Source organism: Gastrolobium bilobum, unplaced genomic scaffold (genome assembly GCF_033153095.1).
Source record: "Gastrolobium bilobum isolate Gb01-03AN ecotype WA unplaced genomic scaffold, APGP_CSIRO_Gbil_v1 utg1221, whole genome shotgun sequence".
NCBI classification, from domain to species: Eukaryota; Viridiplantae; Streptophyta; class Magnoliopsida; order Fabales; family Fabaceae; genus Gastrolobium; species Gastrolobium bilobum.
In genome coordinates this window covers 887,765-908,560 of record NW_026897257.1, presented here as the reverse complement: position 1 = coordinate 908,560, position 20,796 = coordinate 887,765, and the positions used below count along the sequence as shown (strand labels likewise).

Here is a 20,796-nt window from a genome sequence, read left to right as displayed (position 1 = left end):
CCTTGAATATCGACTGATGTTTATTGTTTGGAATTACAGCCAACTGACAGATGTCGTACCCATAAATTGGTTTGGATGGTCTTGGATCTCTGTGTTGGCTTCCAAATTTGATTGTTCTTGACTTATCATGCATGATTTGAATTGGGGACACAATCATGGGCAGATTGATAAGCTACCTACTATAAACACCCCATCTGGTGCAACTCCTCACAAGAATGTCCCTGAATCAAGTGAGCAATCCAGACTTAGTGAAGAGCAGGAAGTCCAGTTTGTAGCTGCAAATAATGATGAAGTGATGAGGTTGAGGAAAGAAATTGAGAGACTTAGTGAAGAGAACAAGGCTCACAAGTTCCATTGTGTATTGTAGTTTTTGAATTTTCTTGTATACATTTCATATTTTTCATTATGATAGTTTTCATTTGTATATGTGATACTTTTGGTGAAATTTAACCAAAATTTTTAAAAAATTAATTCAACGAAAACAAATAAAGTCAAAAAATTTCAATGGGTTTTCTAATGCGGTCGAAAAATGAGTTATCAACGAAAAGAAATTCGACGATTTTAATGTCATCGATAATTTTGTCAAAAACTTTATTTTCGACGCAATTTTTCTATCGAAAAAATTAACTTTTTTAGTATTGCAAAACACAGAAAAGGAAGAAAACAACATATATAGAAGAATCTATTCAGGTAAAGCAGCCAAAATAAATCATTAAACACTAAACTAGCTAATTCCCGAGGATCAATACTCCAATCTCGAATTTGCAATCCGATATGTACAAGAATTGCCTTCTCATCATTTTTGTATAAAGCAGATCTCCCAAGCACACTGCTTCCATTGGAGGATCCTGAAAACAAGAGGGTGATGATGAGTTCTAGAGGACTTCGATCTATTAAGGAGAGAAACAATAGCATTAATTAGAATCACTCTCCACTACCAAACGCCTATGCATGCCATATCCAAGCCATCCAGAAATACCTCAAAGCATCCATTTTTGTTACACTTAGTTTTGCCAAACTTTTTTTTTATTTTTAGAAACCACATAGATATCCTTCACGAGAGGCAATCAAGTTCGAGGTGGTCTAAAATTAAGACTTTAAACCCCTCCAAAAGATGATACTAGAAAGTAGGGGTAGAAATTGGTCAGGCGGCCTAACCGGGCCCTACGACCCAGCCTCCGGGCCTATTACATATAGTTAAATATAACAGGCAAAAGTTTTTAAAAAAGTCTATTTGAAAAGCTAAGTCATAGATTTTCTTTCACATGTTGGGCCTATAAGCCTACAGGTCTGCCTATATCATATTATTTATTTTAAATAAAATTATTATTTTTATAATTTTGAATAATAAAATAATATTATTTTAATTATTGAATATCTAATAAGTTAAACAGACTACCAGGTCTAGGCTAAGGCTTTTGATTTTTAAATATAAGTCAGAATAGACTTATAATTTAGGCCTACATAAGGTTAACAGATCATGCCAGGTCTAAAGTATATTACACAATCTTAACTTATTTAAGCCAAAACTCAATCCAACCTATTTACAGTGGGAGGATTTGCTAACCTTTGTTAACTTTAGTATATTAACCAAAATGTTCATTGTAAACTAGTCGTATATTAACCAAGTCACTGACTGCATGTTTTTGGTTTAACTGCAAGATACTTTTATATATGTATGTAGGACAGAGTGATCTAATGATTTTAATCTGATATGATAGAGGTCATAAATGATTTATAAATATATCAAGAGTCTTGCATGCTGGAGAGAAAAGAGAGCATCAAGTGTATGTTAAAATATTTTCATAAATAATACGCCCGCTAATAAGCTAGATATGTTTCAGCCCACTTCTCTACGAATGGGATTCAGACAACGGAAATGGAGGGATATATTTGCTTTGTGCGAATAGATTCTGAGACATAGCCATATGGGTTTCATGCCTCAATATATATATATGCTTTATTATGTCAACAGGAATTTGTTCTTAGGATTATACAAGATAGAAAGAGGGAGAATTCCCTGGTGCATGAATCACGGTTGACGATACAGTTCCATTATCATATAACGACACATCCTATTAACAAAGATTGCTTCCTTTAAGAGATTTGACTTTCAAAAAGACTTCATATAGTTCTTTTAAAAAATAAAATAAAAAAACAAACAAACGTAATGGGCTCAAGATAGAGGTTTCCAGACTGGGCCGACCCAATTAATCCCTTTATCAGGAGTGAGAGCCGGAGGGTTGAGTTCTGCAGCAAGTAACAAACTAAGGTAGGAGAAAAAAAAATTAGCCGGAAATCTCAATTTTTAAAAATATAATTTTTACATTCAGTTTATGATAATATTTATAAATTTAAAATTTAAAAAAATTCAGTTTCCCAAAAAATCTTCGAGATTCCCGCGTACCAAACGCCTCCTTTAAAGCACAAAATATTGAAAATAAGAAATTTGAGGACTAGAAACAAACCCAACGCCATCAATTTGTATAGCTGCTCATATGCAGCCATATCGAAACCGTTCTGTGCTAAAGCAGGGATGCTACCGAAATCATATATAGTATTATAATTTTTTTTAGGGATTTGTATTCATCATGTAACATGACACAAAAAAGTTTCATACACACACAATATTTTGTGGAGTCCACATTTAAAAAAAAAAAAAAACTAAGGTACAGAAAACGAATCTCTATAACATGACACAATCATTTTTCTAACAACATAACTCTTATAAAACCCTTTTTTTATTACATAAAAACCTATATACATTTTACTATTTTTATTTTATAATTTTATTAATAATTTTTATTCAATCTTAATTATGTTTAGAAAATTTTTATTTTACTTTTTAAACAAAAAATTTATATATACAATCTGCCCATTTATGGATTATTTTAAATCAATATCTTAAAACTTTGATAATAAACTAAAACTAGTATATTATGCATTTTAATTTTATAAGAAGTTTTATATTTTCATTAACATATTTGATGATATATAAAGTCAGAAATTAATATTTACCTTAATTTTTTTCTCAAATAACAACTAATTATTATCAATGTCATTAAGGGTTCTATTGGGCCAAAGGCAATACTTATGTGCAACACACTGTTAAGTTCCCACCGCCCGCCCCAACGTTATAGGGAATAAAAAGCAAGCACATCCACCTCCAAAAAAAAATAAAAAATTAAAAAAAGAAAAAAGCAAGGACATCCCTTTAAAATTAGGCCTGGACTGCAAAATTAAGCCTATGATCGAATTTGGATAAAACTTGAAATCCAATTTAAATTTTAAATTGGGTTAAGGATAGAGGTGGCAAAGCGAGCTATCTCTCCTGCCCCAGCCCGTCAAAAAGCGGGTTGACCCGCCCCGTCCCGTTTGGGCGGGCGTGGCGAGCTGCCCGCCAAGCCCGTAACATTTTACACTAATTTTTTTTTTAAAAAAAGAAATAAAAATCAGCCCGGGCAAGCTGGCAGGCTTAGCGGGGCGGGCAGCAGGTTTGAGAAACTCAGCCCGCCCTGTCCTGTTTGGCGGGCGGGGCGGGCCGGCCTGACGAGCTCGGCCTATTTTGCCAGCTCTAGTTAAGAATTACAAATAATACGTTGTTCGGCCTAGCCCGATTTACGTATTATATATAGATAAAATGTTTCTCTTATTAAAGAAAATATAATGAAATCTTAAAATACATCGTTTTTTCACTTGATAGGTGAAAAAAGAATTCTGCATTAATGTTTCTGTAGTGAAAAAATATATATATAATAAAATTAAATTTAATATGTTAAAATATAGATTAAACAAAAAATTATTTAAAATTTATAAAAAAAATATGTACAGTTGATAAAAAAATCATTTAAATTTGAAATTTAAATGGTAAAATTAGAAATTACATATTTATACCTTAAATAAATTAAAATTTTAACTTTAAAAACTAATACAAAAAGAGAAAAATATTTTCACACAAGTAATTTTTTAACATAAACATTTTAAATATATATATGTATAACCAATATTAAAAAATATAAAAATTATAAATTAAAAGAGAAAAAATTAAATTTCAAAAATATGTCTAATTAATACAAAAATATTCGATTAGATTAAATGCAATCCAATTCAATTCAACAAACATTCGATTTAGTAGAATACTTTTTGTATCAACTCATATTTGTTCATTATATTTGTGTTACAAATATATAAAAATATGCACAATGAAAATAAAATAATTTAAATAAAAAATAAAAAATGGCATTTATCATTCTATAAAAATAATAATATAAAATTTAATCACTATAACAATACGAGTTTTAATTTAATATATAAGAAAAAATTAAACTTTCATTCTTTTAATGTAAGAGTAAAAAAAAAACACAACTTCCTATGTCGTAAATGAAAACTAGAAATTATTACTTGGACCCAATGGGTGCAGCTCAGTTGGTTCCTTGGCGCTGAGTTAGTGGGGTTGGACATGTGTGCGACTCCCGCTGAATGCATTCTTGGGGAGGGGGTTGAACATTTAGCCATCACTGACCCCCGCACTCCGGATTAGTCCCATAGCCGGCTCAAAGAGTCGAAGCTTGTAGGGATACCGGAGGGAGCCAACTCGCCTCAAAGAGGTAATTAGGGTTGGGTAACTCCAAAAAAAAAAAGAAATTATTACTTGGAGAATGCCCACATCCTTCTATGCATGTTTTTCACTACTTTCTGTATGAAAAATTATTAAACCTATTAATAATATTAATTATTATGTTTATTGGGTGGAAAATTATTTAATATTTAAATTTTAAATTTTTTAAATTTGAATTTTGAACATGATAAGTGAAAAAATAGTTTAGCATTTAAAGTTTCTATAATGGAAAAAGATAAATATATATATATATATAATAAATTTTAATTTTAATATAAAATTATAGATTAAACAAAATATATAAGGATGCTGATAGTTAAAGGTTGCAAACTCGGCTTGGTCCAGAGGGCCTTCCTGCCCTGCCCTCCAATACATTTTTATAATTAAATTAAAATTTCATTATTATTTTTTTATAATTAAATTCCTAATTCAGATTTCAATTTTTGTAAATAAAAATTTATAAAATTTCAAATAATAACGACACAAATCCTTGCAAAACAATAATTATTTATTATTATTTTGTAAATCTAATTGTAATAAATGAAAGTTCATCTCTGAGATAAAAAATAAAAACCTAGACGCAACTATAAGAGCTTTTTTTGTGGATAAATATAAAAACTAATTACATGCTAATAGTTAGAGGTGGAAAACTGGGCTCGGCCCGAAGGGCCAACCCACCAACATATTTTTATAATTAAATTAAAATTTCATCATTCTACTTTTATAATTAAATTCCTAAATCTAGATTACCAAAAAAAAAAATTCCTAAATCTAATTTTAATTTTTGTAAATACAAATTTGTAAAATTCCAAATACAAACGACGCAAATCCTTGCAAAAAATAATTATTTATTATTATTTTTTAAATCTGATTGTAATAAAGGAAAGTCCATCTCTGAGATAAAATATAAAAACCTAAAAATGACGATAAGAACTTTTTTTGTGGATAAATATAAAAATCTATTGCATGCTGATAGTTAGAGGTGGCAAACTGGGCTCGGCCCGAAGGGACGACCCACCAACACATTTTTATAATTAAATTAAAGTTTTATCTTTCTTCTTTTATAATTAAATTCCTAAATCTGATTTTAATTTTTGTAAATAAAAATTTGTAAAATTTAAAATACTAATGACACAAATCCTTGCAAAAAATAATTATTTACATAAAACGGTGATAGTTAAAGGTTGCAAACTGGGCTTGGCCCAGAGGGCCTGCATGCCTCGCCTGCCAACACATTTTATTAATCAAATTAAAATTTCACTATTCTTCTTTTATAATTAAATTCCTAATTCAGATTTCAATTTTTATAAATACAAATTTATAAAATTCCAAATACTAACTACACAAATCCTTGCCAAAAAATAATTATTTATTATTATTTTATAAATCTAATTGTAATAAATAAAAGTTCATCTCTGAGATAAAATATAAAATCCTAGACGCAATTATAAGAGTTTTTTTGTGAATAAATATAAAAACCTATTATATGCTAATAGTTATAGGTGTCAAACTGGGTTCGGCCCGGAGGGTTGGCGTACCAAACATTTTTATAATTAAATTAAAATTTTATCCTTATTCTTTTATAATTAAATTCCTAAATTTGATTTTAATTTTTGTAAATATAATTTTTTAAAATTTCAAATATAAACGACGCAAATCTTTGCAACAAATAATTATTTATTATTATTTTTTAAATCTGATTGTAATAAATGAAAGTCTATTTCTGAGATAAAATATAAAAACTTAGATGCAAATATAAGAACTTTTTCGTGTGGATAAATATAAAAATTTATTACATGCTGGTATATAATGCTGACAATTAGATGTTGCAAAGTGAAGTCGGTCCGGAGGACTGGCCCGCATATATTTTTTTGTAATTAAATTAAAATATTGCTCTTCTTCTCTTATATTAAACATAATAAACTCAAAAATTTGCCAAGTCTATATGTACAAAAAGTTGGAGTTAGGTAGCTAACAATATTGATTTAAATAAAATGCAGAGATATATTTTTATGATTTGCATTAACTTTTACGAGACAGACAAACAGATTTCTTTTTTCCCGTCCATCGCACGAGTTATACTTAATTTTGAAGGAGTTTTTTTACGTAGGGTGCTGATTTGGAACATTATCTAAGAAAACTTAAAGTTCTTAATGAAAAATTCATGTTATTTAAGGTCAAAGTAAAAAAAATAATTTGGAGTCATGTAATGAGCCAAGATATCAAGTTTCAAGTGTTTGAAGCAGCCAAGCTATTGTCACCTCATTCTTTAAGTCTTTGGGGACCCAAATGTATGTTGTTTTTTAAAAATTTATCATTGTGGGTTCTTTATATTGTTACAAGTTTTTAGCATGTGTATTGATTTGATGCTGTTTAGACACATTTGTTCTGGATATGACTCATATATGACCATTTGGTTAATTTGCTTTAAAGTCCCTTTACAACGTTTTTTGGGTTCTAAAAAAAATAACTCATTTTTTTTTTTGCTGAGATTATTACTTCTGGGTGTTAACATATTAACATAATTTTATTTAATGTGCATTTGCATTTTGTATCGTAGACATTAATATGATGGTAGAAGAGGATGTCCCTGGTAATGCATAAACATAGAAAATCACATGTTTGGTATGTGTTGAACTCATCCCTCCAATGATTGCTACAGAATGACACTGAATTAATAGCGTTTTCTTATTATAGGTACAAGCTGATCTTTTAATTCCATATTTGCTTGGTCTGCTTGTTACCTTGATTTTATTAGTGGCTGTTATAGTTAGCCATAAGTTGTATGCATTTTTCTTTTTTTAGCCATCCTCATTTTAACATAGTCTACTATGGCGTATTTATTTTTTACATAACTCATCGAGTAGAAAATTATATTGAATTTGCATAATATTGATCACTCTGGATAACATATTTTTGTTTATAGTTGACATTTGCAAAGTTATGTGTCAATGCTGTAGTTTTTTTCACTTGAAATATAGAACAAGATAACGACATAGATTTTTGTAAGCATAAAGTTTGCAGTGCGATTAACCAACCACGGAGGACGACAAATATATTGTTATTTTCTCCCGAGACATCAGACGACGGGTAATTCACTAGTTATCATACAACGACACATCCCTGTTAACAAAGATTGCTTCCTTTAAGAGATTGACTTTCAAAAAGACTTCATATAGTTCATTAAAAAAAAAAAACAAACAAACAAACGTAATGGGCTGAGTTGATTTTGATCGAGTTAAAAGTTGAAACCCAGCTCAAGATAGAGGTTTCCAGACTGGACCGACCCAATCAACCCCTTTATCAGGAGTGAGAGCATGAGGGTTGAGTTCTGCAGCAAGTAACAAACTCTAAAGCACAAAAAATTGAAAATAAGAAATTTGAGGACTAGAAACAAACCCAACGCCATCAATTTGTATAGTTTCTCATATGCAGCCATATCGAAATCGTTCTGTGCTAAAGCAGGGATGCTACCGAAATCATATAGTATTATAATTTTTTTTATTACATAAAAACCTATATACATTTTACTATTTTTATTTTATAATTTTATTACTAATTTTTATTCAATCTTAATTATGTTTAGAAAATTTTTATTTTACTTTTTAAACAAAAAATTTATATATACAATCTGCCCATTTATGGATTATTTTAAATCAATATCTTAAAACTTTGATAATAAACTAAAACTAGTATATTATGCATTTTAATTCTATAAGAAGTTTTATATTTTCATTAACATATTTGATAATATATAAAGTCAAAAATTAATAGTTACCTTAATTTTTTTCTCAAATAACAACTAATTATTATCAATGTCATTAAGGGTTCTATTGGGCCAAAGGCAATACTTTTATGTGCAGATAGTTATAAATATAGATTACATGTATGGGGCACAACACACTGTTAAGTTCCCACCGCCCCAACGTTAGGGAATAAAAAGCAAGCACATCCACCTCCAAAAAAATTAAAAAAAGAAAAGAGCAAGCACATCCCTTTAAAATTAGGCCTGGACTGCAAAATTAAGCCTATGATCGAATTTGGATAAAACTTGAAGTCCAATTTAAATTTTAAATTGGGTCAAGGATTACAAATAATACGTTGTTCTGCCTAGCCCGATTTACGTATTATATATAGGTAAAATGTTTCTCTTATTAAAAAAAAAAATATTGAAATCTCAAAATTACGTCGTTTTAATGGTTGGAAGAATTAATAAAGGGTATTTTGATAAAAACAAATAAAGTTATCAAAATACCCTTTATTAATTCTCCTAACTCTCAAAACAACGTAGTTTTGGGCTTGCAAGAGATAACTTAATCTCTTGGAAGAACGATTAACTTATATATTTATATATATATATATATATATATATATATATATATATAGGGAATGATCCGTTTATAATTTTTATTTTAAAAATTACACTAAGTATGACCGGTCTTACACTATTGTTTAGTGTATCACCAGTCAGACATAGTGTAGTTTGTAAGAATTTGTAAATATAAATATATATATATATATATGCTTTAATGTTTCTACAGTGAATGTAAATAAATTATCTATACTCACTCTCAAAATGACATCGTTTTGGGTTGAAATTAAAAATTACAATAAGAAAGACTATTATAACTCTGAAATAAATTATAATTACAAAAAATACTTTGATTTCTGCCCTCAAAACGACGTCGTTTTAGGCTCAATGTAGATAACTTGTGTATATTGACTGCAGAAAAAATAAACCCATATATATATATATATATATATATATATATATATATATATATATATATAGGGAGGATCGTTTGACATCAAATCCTAACAGTTGATTTTCTCCAATCGACAGTTATACTTTATTGGAAATTACTAATCAGTTAATAAGTTTGTCCGAATAAATTATAACATTTAAATTGACAGAAATCAACAATCAACAGTTAAGATAAAGTGACTGCACCTAAAGATTGGTGCGGTTCACTATGTACTCCCGGAAGTGCACCAGAGTACACTGTTCTTCTCTGGTGTACTTTCGGGAGTACATAGTTATAATATTTATTATAACTATGTACTTTCGTGAGTACATAGTTGACCGCTCCAAACCTTAGGTGCAGCCACTGTACATCCACCAAACCATATATATATATATGGGGCAGGATATTCTTACACCAGTGTAAGAGTTAGAAGTCTTACACTCAATCTTGACCATTGATTCACTTGTATCCAATGGCTCATATTACTAAAAAATTTGAGCCCTTAGATATAAGTGGGATAAGTGGACAAGATTAAAAGTGTAACTTACACTGGTGTAAAATGATCCTGACCCTATATATATATATATATATATATATATATATATATATATATATATATATATATAAGGTAGGATCCTTTGACTTTGACACCTCATCTGAGAGCCGTTAGATCAAAAAAGATCAACGACTCTGATTTGCAAAGAAACATATTAGATACGTTAATTCTAAAAAATATTAGATTTCGACATGTTACGACACATTTTGATATTAAATACTATTTTTTAATTTATGTAGTATATATTATATTTAATATTCAATAATTTAATTAAAAAATAAATCTAAACTTATACTACACATCAATTTTGCAAAGAAACATAAGATATCATAAATATTTATATTAAACTCAATAAATGATAATCGTAATCCAACGAATCTAATAGTTGAAACTAAAAACATAACGCAACGCAACCTTTGAACCTTTTTTTGAGTCTTTGCAACATGTGTTAGAGTGTCGGGAAGTGTTAAACACAACATGTTATGTTTTTTGAAGTGCCGGTGCTTTATAGCTTATTAGTATGTCATAGCATGTAATAATGAATTGGTTCCAATATATAGAATAAAAAATAATGAAGGATAATCCAAATTTAATCGCGATTATATTAAAACTTCAAATGTAAATGATAAAGTTTTATATTGATTAGTAATGAATTAAGTGATTAGCATGTAGATGGAAAAATCAACAAGCCTAATATCTTAAAAACCCACTTTTTATGATGGATTGTTGCTTAATTTGTTGATGATGTTCTCCCGCACAATTGTGTTGAGAATGGTGACGGAGGGAGCCCAAAACTTTTTGCAATCACGATATGGGACTAACACCATATCTTAACCTAAAATCTTAAAATTGTATGTCCATGAGTCTTTTGCACTTAAATAGTTCTCATTTGGTCTATGTCTAACTAATGTGGAACTTCAAATTAGCTCCCGTTGGCCATGCGTGCCGGCTAGCCGAATAGTTTGGTTGAGGTGAGTATTTAAGGATTCGGTAGTTAGTGCAGTTTGGGTTGGTTAATATTCCTTTTGAAGGGACAAAAATGATGAAAATTCAAGCATAAGTAAGTAGTGAAGTCACACATTGTTTACATATTGTTGGGCTTTGAAGGGGAGCAAATTTTGGACTTGAAACTCACAATTGAAGAGGAAAATGTTAAGAATTTAAATATGAATAGTGAAGTCATAAATTAGTTAGAAATGAAATAAGTAAGTACGATATAAATAAAACAAGTCATGAACTTAATGCCTTAAGTTTTTTTATTATTATTAAAATGTGACGTAAAGCTAGTTTTATGGGGTAAACTATCGCTTAATCCATTAATGGTGTTCTTCTGGCCATGACCTCCCCTAACCACGCATAACAACTTACTTTTTAATGATAATAAAAAAAAAAAAAACAGCTAACTCATGAATTCATTATGTAGATTGAATCTATCAAATATTCAGTTACCTTACCAACATATCATAACAAAACGCGAAAAGGAGAAAACCACAATTGAGATGGAATTGATAGAAATTAGAGAACTGGCTACTTCGTATGTTTAACATCAATGAGTAGTATAGGCAACATATATATTTAAGAAAGAAGCCCTTAACTTCTATCCAAGCAACTGCCAAAAGGAGCGACTCTCCTTCTCCTTGATGAGCTCAAAGCCCTAAATTTATAAACCCCAAAATAAAAAGGCCAAATGCCTTACCAGAGCAAGGTTTACCTACAAAACTACCTTCAACTCATGCCACAGTGTTGGTCAATGTATTTGTCTACCTTGACAAGCTCCAAGCAGTCTTGCTTGGTAAAATGGAGGTCGCAAAGACCATGATGTGTTCACATCAACTAACTATAAAAACTATAAACAAGAGTAGAAACAAGATGTTGCTTGTATAGGCACTTTCAATATTTAATTACAGGGTTGGACTCTTGTCATACAATAGAACGAAAATCTGCTAAATATAAATTTGCAAGAACAACATGAGGACATTAGTACCTATTCTGTAATAATTTCTGATAAACCTCCCACTAAACCAGCCCCTGAGTGCCCATGCTTGGCACAACATTCCTTCATGTAGCTCTTGCAACATCCACCAACTTCTCTCTTGTCCAAACTAATACAAGCATTTACTATAGGGGATTCCTTAGAATCTTTTGAAGAGCACTCATTTCCGCAACATGCACTGACTTCTTTCTCATTTGAACTCTCACAGGCACACAAAACAGGCAATTTCTCGCATGTGTCTGAGCAGCCTTTACAACAGGAACCATTTTCTTTCTCTTCAGAACTTAGACAACCATGCATTAAGGCTGATTCAACATGCTCATTGACGATGTCAATGGATATTTCACCTGTCTCACACTTCTTAGAATCAGAATGACAACCAGATTTTTTATGCTGAGTGTCATGATTGGATCCTAACGTTTTTTTGGATTCATGATCTTTCAGCTTTTCACAACCATGGATCAAGTGGCAATGCTTATTAGTAAATTGTTGGCTTTCTTTTTGACAAGAAATATTGAGATGGCAAGGAGAAGTAAGTGAAGCACTATCATGAGAAACCATGTCAATATTTTGGTTGTGGCAGTGTTTTGTCCCATGGTCCTTGTGCCCCAAACAATTATCTTTTCTGTTGATTGCAACTGCACCATTATGTTCTGCATTTAGAATCAAATAGTGTGAATCTAAACAACCCTCATTTTCAGCATCATGCTTCTGGGATCCGTCTTGACTCTTGTCACATCTTCCATGATGACAGTGATCTGCTTCATGAAATTCACTTCCCTTACATTGATCATGACTCTCCATGATATTACGATGGTTAACACTTCCACCTAAACTTGAATTAGAAGGACAGGGCGGGAACTTTGAGGAACATGTCTGGGAGGCACACTTCTGAGGCTGAGACATCTTTTGTGACTTGTCTGAGCAACAATGCTTATGGCTATGATGTTGATGATGATGATGATGATGAGAGGAACTATCATTAGTTCCATCACATCCCTTCTTGTGGATATGTAGTTTAGTGGAAGATCTACAACATTTTCCACCATGCTTGTGTCCTCTTTGAAGAAGTAACATGCTGTTTAAGATGACCACTAGACATGTTCCAACATCAGCAAGAACAGCTGCCCAAACAAGTGGATGACCAGCAATGGCCAAACCAAGAATCGAAGCCTTAGTAATGACTGAAAAAATAATATTTTCTATGACTTTCCTCCTAGATTTTCTTGCAAGCTTGATGGCTTCAGGTATTTTCCTAATGTCATTTGACATAAGAATTACATTGCCTGTCTCACTTGCCAGTGCAGAACCTGAAATCCCCATTGATATTCCGATATCAGCTGTAGCTAATGCAGGCGCGTCATTTACACCATCTCCAATCATGGCTGTTGGACCTTCCTTTTTAAATTCCGAGATGATTTTTACTTTGTCCTCTGGCAAAAGTTCTGCATGGACTAACTCGAGAGCATGCCCTAGCTGTAGATGACATCACTTTCGCCATTAGTATTTATCTAAGGTTATTCTATGACTCCAACTTGTACATTGGAAGTAAATTCTAACACTAGAGCATATTCATATATATACATATAGATAAATAAACAGCCTAGTGACATCTTAAAACAATAAATATAAATTCAATTTATCTGTGACAACATATAAGTTCACTAGGTTTGAAAATATGAATCTGATACTAATCAAAATCACACTCTTGGTGACAGCTTGTGAGAATGTATCCATATTATATTCATGAAGGTTTAAACATATAAAATCACACACCTGCTCCTGTGCTTGCATTGCAGCTGATTGACTATCCCCAGTTAGCATAGCGGTTTTGATTCCCAATAACTTCAGCTGTTCTATTGCCTCCTGAACCCCTGATCGACAAGCATCTGATAGAGAGAAAAGTCCAACTGGTGTTGCTCCGGAGTATATGTAACCAATGGTCTTTCCTCTTTGACTTTCACCTTGAAAGGTCGGAACTACAAAACAAGACCATCACAATGAACACTTCACTCCGTTCCAGAAAACAGAAAAAAAAAAAAACATTTCAAGGTATTAACCTCTAGACAGCACAAGACTCAGTGGTCATTAGCTACATTGCTACAAGGGATATTGAAATGAGTAATAGAAAATATCTTTCAATAAGCAGGATTCTATTACTACCAGTTTACACTTCAATTTCAATTATTGGCCTTAAACTGCAATGTCACCGTAAATATGGGAAAGACATTCACCTGTTTCAGACCCAGCTCTTGTAGCAATTTTTTTATTTCCAATGTAAAGAACTCTCCCGTCAATTTTTCCACATATTCCTTCTCCGGGAAAATTTTCAAATTCCGTCACCTTTTCTGGCTTTGGTTCAATGGAGAGAGACCTCCCATAATCAACAATTGTTGCTGCCAATGGATGGCTTGCCTTGCTCTCAACACTTGACACCCTGAAAAGTTAAATTTGTTAAACTCATTTATCTCAGAACCCAACTAAAAAAAAAAAATTCACTCTCAGTTAAACTCAACTAGCGATTGTGGGGTGAAAGAAATCCTTGTACGTAGTCTTACCTTTGCATAATTGTAAAGAGGCTATGCAAAGAGACTGTCTCCTGGATTCGAATCCATGACCTTTCAGTCATAAAGGAACAATTTTACCACTGCTCCGGTTCACCCCTTTTTTATCTCAGAACCCAACTATCTTATATAATCTATATTCAAAATAAGCTTAAGAAATATACTAACAAGATTATATCTGCTTCTATACAAGAAGAAAATCTATCACTATTCACTGATGTGTTTTCTTTTATTTATTTTTTCATGTTTAATATGAATTCATATTTCAAAGAAAGTTGGACAGAGATAGTGAATGTAAGAGGGAAACGAAGGCTATCCTCACCAGTAAAGCAATGTGTTCAAGTCAATGTCATCTGAAAGAGATTGAAAATTTGTCACCACAAATTCACCCTTTGTTATAGTACCCGTTTTGTCAAAAGCCATGACCTTAATTTTTGCAAGTGTTTCAAGATTATCACCCCCTTTGATGAGAAGACCTGATGTAGCTGCTGTAGTATAAGCACAAAAAGTTGCAATTGGCGTTGAAAGGATAAGTGCACATGGACATGCACTTACTAAAACAACCAGTGCAAAGTGAAGCCATTGTTCCTCGTTATGTACTTTTAACAGAATTGGAATCCCCGCCACAAGAGCTGATATGACTACAACAGCTGAAAACATTACCACCAAAAAATAAGGTCAATGAAATTGAGTCCAAAGCAAGAAAATATTACCCTAAGTCCGGATTGCAGGTTCAAGAGTTGATTAAATCAAATATTGGATATATTGACTAACCTGGGGTATAAAACTTGGCAAACTTGTCAATCAATCTTTGAGTGCTGGTTTTGCTATTTTGAGCTTCTTCCACAAGCTTTGCCATTTTAGCCACCACACAATCTTCAGATAGTGCAGTAGTTTTCACACTAATATAACCTTTTAACAAATCAAGGAAACACATTGACGTTCAGCAAATTGGTATAGGGGGAAAAAATATCAACTTTTTCCTTTTTTTATATTTTCTCTTGTAGCAATGACACATATAATGGAGATTAAGAATTTACCATTTAAATTGATGGTGCCAGCCCATACAGTAGAATCTTTTAGTTTGGCTACTGGGAATGATTCCCCAGTCAATGTTTTCTCGTCAACTTCACAGTTTCCATCTAAAACAATTCCATCAATGGGTATCACCTCCCCTGCTTTAACTGCTAGGATGGTGTTTACTTTCACCTCATCAACATCCACAACCTCTCCTGTTTCAGCCATCACTGCTTTTTGAGGGGATATGTTCATCAACGATGACATTACTGCATTTGCCTGAATCCATAGAATTCCCAAGTTTAGAAGTTTTACAATACTGATTTACAAAAGCTCTCTCCTCCGTGTATCACAAAAGCAGGATCCACTTCATTTGATTAAGGCTTTGCAATACAATCTGAGTCCACTAATATTTTGATTGATTCAAGAATAATACTTGAGCCAGTGCAAAAAGAAATATATATATATAAATACCTTGTGGCTCGCCCTTGACTCTAGCCATTCTGCAATTGAGAAGAGGAAAACAATGGTGCCCGCTTCCAAATAATCATTCATAACAATTGTCCCAATAACTGTCAAATTTAAAAAAAAAAAAAAAAAAAATACATTCAGTGGTACAGCTCATTAGAAATGTGTATGTTATAATAATATTTTGTAATGACTATAAGTTAATTATGTAGTTATTAAAAGGAAATCCCTTTTTTTTTCTTAAGCTCTACATTTTAAGCAGAAAAGATATAATTTAAAGAAAATGTTAAATAAACAGTACTTATTATAAGTATTCAAAATAATATTTTAACAAGGTTATTTAAATTATATATTGACAAAATAATATACACTCATCTCTAAAAAAAATACATTTAACACATCTAAACTGTTAATTACTTAATTGAGTAATCAACTACGCTACTTTAAGAATGTATGTAATTGTATTCCTTCCCGTCTGGTCTTCACTTTCATTCCACAAACATCACAAAATGACGTTAGCCTACATCTTTTTTTTTTATGTCAGTTTCTTCACATGTTTGATAGATTGGTAGTGGTTTGGAGGTCATGTTTATCGCTTTCACATTGCCGCATATAATATAAATTTGCTACTTTTACCCAACAATAATGAAAAGGAGACAACCAAAAAAGGAAATAAACCTCACTCATGAAAAAAAAATTCTTCTACCGTGAACTACTGCTAAGGGCCTATATACATCAAACTTCAAAATTTGGGTGGGAATTGGGATGCCAGTTTTATGAGCATACGACAATATTTATTTGTTATTTCCTTTATGGCACGGATAAGTGTACGTATGGATCTGGATCCTCTTTCTCACACGTCAAGTATTGCGAAGAGATATAAACACACAATTTGCATAGGACAAATTTGGTGCAGTGTCAGTTTTAACGTTTATCTCTTTCAAGGTTACGTGAAAAATGTATATAGAATTATTCATGTCCTAAACAGGTAAAGATTTAAATTCTTTTAAATAAGCTTTTTACAAAACAGGTAAATAAAGAGAGAGAAATAAATATTTTATGCAAGACAAATTTTTGTAAGCCACCACCAGAGTCATTGTTTTGGTGAATATATATTGAATTGTTTGAGTGATTTGGGACTTACGGGTATAGAGTAAGTTGATGTAACAATGAATAAGTGGGATAATGATATCAAATAGAACTCAGTGGAGTCACCACATGTTGAGAATCAGGGGAAGTGAATGGCATGATGTTTATATGTGACTAAAATCCAGCATAATATATAGTGTGTCGAAGGTGACTTCTCAACGGAAGAGAGGGATATTTACAGGGGAAGGTGAAAATCATGCTAACCATTTTGTCCTATTATACAATGTTGTGAGACAACACGCCCTGTGTGAGGTGCATGTACATGAAAGTGGGGATGAGATGTGGAAAGGAAATATATATGATCCAAATGTCGTATAGTTATCCAGCCTCTCAACCAAAAGCCCATATATATGTCGAATGATTTTCTTGAAATTAAAAAAAAAAAAAAAAAAAAAATTAGTTTTTCCCAATTCATCCACATTCGAAGCTTTTATTTGAATTTCAAGAAAATCATTCGATTGAGAATTGCGCAGCAGTCCAAATTAATATATATACAATTTGAAACTGTCAAATAAATTATACCCATTCACAATTTTCTTATTAGATGTGCTCATTTTAAATGCTAAAAACGAAAATAAGACCCTCTGTCCCCTAGTAAAAGGCACAGGAAAGGATGAATTTTTTTAACAAGTAGTAATTTTATAATTATAGAAATTACTTTTTTATTGATAAATAGAACTAGTTGCCATATTTTATATGCACAAAAAAAAGCATTGGAAAATGCAATTGATTACCTGCTACGATCATGAGAATGTTTATGTCAAGTCTAAGGTTCCGAATGGAGACGATAACTTTTAAGATAATCGGAAAGACGCCGGCAGCGACTGCTCCGAGAGCCACATATTTCAAAGGATGGTACGCAAACGTCAGAAACGAAAGCAAAAGTAACACACCAGAAGCAACTGAGTATGGGCTTGGCCATCTTTTTTGGTGCTTTGCGTCACCGAGCACCCTGATATTCGCTTCTAGTCTTGCTTGATTGAGAGCCTTAACTGTCACGACACAAGAAAAATCAAATCTTTTGTATAAAAAGCTAAAGCTTATCAAAAGCATAAAGATAAAATTGCCTAACTTTATTCCTAGTGCGTAAATGCTATAGGATAATGTAATAAAGTGAGCATAACAAAGACCGAAAAATACATTTGCTGCCAAAAAAAATGTGTAAGGGGGCAGAAAAGATCACAAGATCAACGTGTCAGGTCCCAAAGTCGTTTTTTTTTATAATTATGCTTAATAGTTATAGTAAATATTAAATGTATCTTATTCTAAAATTTCACTATGTATTACACTATTTATTTATTTTTTTGGTACATTGCACTCGGGGTACGGCCCGTTTGGGCTAGCCCCTCATTGTAACAGTGGGTGCACTACGCTTCGCAACCGGAGAAAGGACGAGACTAATCCCCCAACCGAAGATTTTTTGGCTTATCCTCTGGCCCCCAAAGATTTTCCAAGAAACTGCTTGAGACAGGGTTTGATCCCTGCACCAAGCAATCCCTTGGGAGCTCAGCTTCCAACTGAGCTAGGGGTTGTATTACACCTATTTAATGTCATCCTTATGATACATACAGAGTAAAAGAATGAGAATATTCACCTATTTAATTTCATTATCTTTGGTACTCTGAAGTATAAAGATTCAGTCCAACATTATCACAATTAAGAAATAAATATATATCTAACTTTATTTATTTATTTATTTCACCTATCCACCCAGTTATGATTAATAATACCTGAGTCCTATATTTTCTTATTTTTAGCAAAAGGAAAATAGCACTGAAGAAATGCTACACCTCAGTCTAAAAACTTTCATCCATCAGTTCAAGCGTTATTTCTTTGTCCAAGTGTTGATAAAGTAAGATGAAGGGGTATTCCTTTTTCATCAGTAATGCATATATGACATCAAGAACGAAGTTACGTTTTTTAAGCAAAAGAACACTTCGTGAAAAGATGCTCTTATTCAATGAAAAAAAGAAAAAAAAGAGAAAACACGTAAGACAGTCAGCAAAAGCTAGTTTCACATATATACTAAGCTTTTGACCCCACTAAATGTTGCCACGCCAATATGATATAACCAATTACAAATGTTCGGTGATGCGTGGCATCAATGTGGTCCAAACAATAACAATAAAACACTAGCATTTGATTTGATTCTCTATCACATGATGCACACAACTGACACAAGTTTTCAGGAGTCATATATATGTGTCACAAGGGTCGCGCCAGGACATCGAAACTGTGGCACCGGCCAACACAGAGTCACAAACAAGATATGACTAAAAACAGGATAAAGTAATTAAGAGAGAAGAATTACCAATTTGAAGTTGCGAAATGACAAGACTATCATGAACAACAATGACAGTCCTTGATGGGACGATGACTGAAACCTCTTTGATTCCTTCTAGAGGTTTCAGGATGTTCTCGATCAAGGGCACCTCAGAAGAGCAACACAAACCCAACACATCGAAGTAGCTCTTCTGCAACTTTTTCCCTGCTTTGCTCTTCTCCTGTGAAGACATGAGTACCTCTCAAAGAGCACCTGCTACCCTCACACACCCCAGAACAGAGCAATTAGACCCTTTTGGATTTAATAAGCAAATTGTGAAAACAAGTGTGTAAATTTGGTTTCCTAGAAAACTGATTAGAAAAGCATAATCATAGAGCAGATGAGAGGGAAAGATATTATTATAAAAGGAATATGAAGACAGAAGAGGGAGGGCCAGTGACAGTTCACAGAAATTTAGAACAAGAAAAGCTGGTAACTGATCAAATTAAACCATAAAAAAAAAAAAAAAAAAAAAAGTAGAACCATGTTTCATGTGTGACTGGAACATGGTCCAAGGTTGGAACAGAAACAGCTCAGATTCAGAGAAAAGGACAACCTTGTGAGAAAACAAAGATAAAAGAGAACTTGGTGGTGGTAATGGTATGAAGCAGTGCAGGAGGATTGCCATCTTAAGTAGGCAAACTCGGTGGGGTATAAAAGGGAAAGAATAAAGGATGCACTATGATTTGGAAAGGACACTAATTTTACATTAAAAATATATATTAAAAAATCAAGCAAGAATTCCCGTGCCGAACTTCAATCAATATAAAAGAATACTTTTTTGTGTCTTCCTTATGCGGATGAGACAAGGTTAGTGCGAAATCAACAAGTCCTAATGGAATCCACCTGCGAATCCACGTTTTCTTGTAATATTTAGCAGAATGGGGTGTAAAAAAAAATTAAAATACAGAAAACATCATTTTTTTTAATGTTTGCATAATATATCATGTTCATAAATTATAAAATAAGAACATGATAAAAGGTCTTAAGAATACATGATTTTCACGTACAAATAAGAGATAAAGACATACCCGAAAACAATGATGAAGGATTAATAGCGGTCATGAGCAATTGTGTTAGGATAGTTTCTCTCTCTAAGCTTTCTTTACTTTGATATGTATTCTGATGGAGAGAATTAGGGGTGTAAATGGGTCAGGCTGGTCCAGCCCAGGTCCGGCCTTTCAGAAAAGCAGAGTAGGCTTAGGCTTATAAAAAAAAATTTTAACAAATAGGCCAATTTTGTCAAGCCCGGCCTACAGTCTTGTAGGCTGACCTATTTAATTTATTAAAATAAAATAATAAAATAATATTTATTTTATGTGGCAAAGACGCAAAGTACCAAATACCAATATCTCTTACTTTT

The 20,796-nt window shown here is 32.2% G+C and overlaps 1 protein-coding gene across 2 annotated transcripts; it reads right to left on the bottom strand.

Moving 5' to 3' along the window:
• Positions 1-11,660: 11,660 nt before the first annotated feature.
• LOC133305338 (putative inactive cadmium/zinc-transporting ATPase HMA3) lies at positions 11,661-19,909 on the bottom strand. 2 transcript variants are annotated; one of them, XM_061505528.1, is made up of 9 exons: positions 19,422-19,909; positions 17,845-18,102; positions 15,968-16,065; positions 15,517-15,772; positions 15,251-15,388; positions 14,799-15,126; positions 14,141-14,349; positions 13,689-13,891; positions 11,661-13,388 (listed from the first exon to the last, which is right to left on the bottom strand). In XM_061505528.1, the coding sequence occupies exons 1-9, from the start codon at positions 19,624-19,626 to the stop codon at positions 11,904-11,906; spliced, it is 3,180 nt and encodes a 1,059-aa protein (XP_061361512.1). In that variant the 5' UTR covers positions 19,627-19,909; the 3' UTR covers positions 11,661-11,903. The 2 variants fall into 2 exon arrangements, with proteins under 2 accessions (XP_061361512.1, XP_061361511.1); XM_061505527.1 differs by having other exon boundaries at positions 14,147-14,349.
• Between the last annotated feature and the right edge of the window lie 887 nt (positions 19,910-20,796).

Coding starts and splice junctions, on each gene's coding strand:
- LOC133305338 (XM_061505528.1), bottom strand. CDS start 19,626: ATGTCTTCACAGGAGAAGAGCAAAGCAGGGAAAAAGTTGCAGAAGAGC. Junction 18,103..19,421: donor CATTTCGCAACTTCAAATTG/GTAATTCTTCTC, acceptor GTGTCGTGACAG/TTAAGGCTCTCAATCAAGCA. Junction 13,389..13,688: donor CAATGCAAGCACAGGAGCAG/GTGTGTGATTTT, acceptor TGTCATCTACAG/CTAGGGCATGCTCTCGAGTT.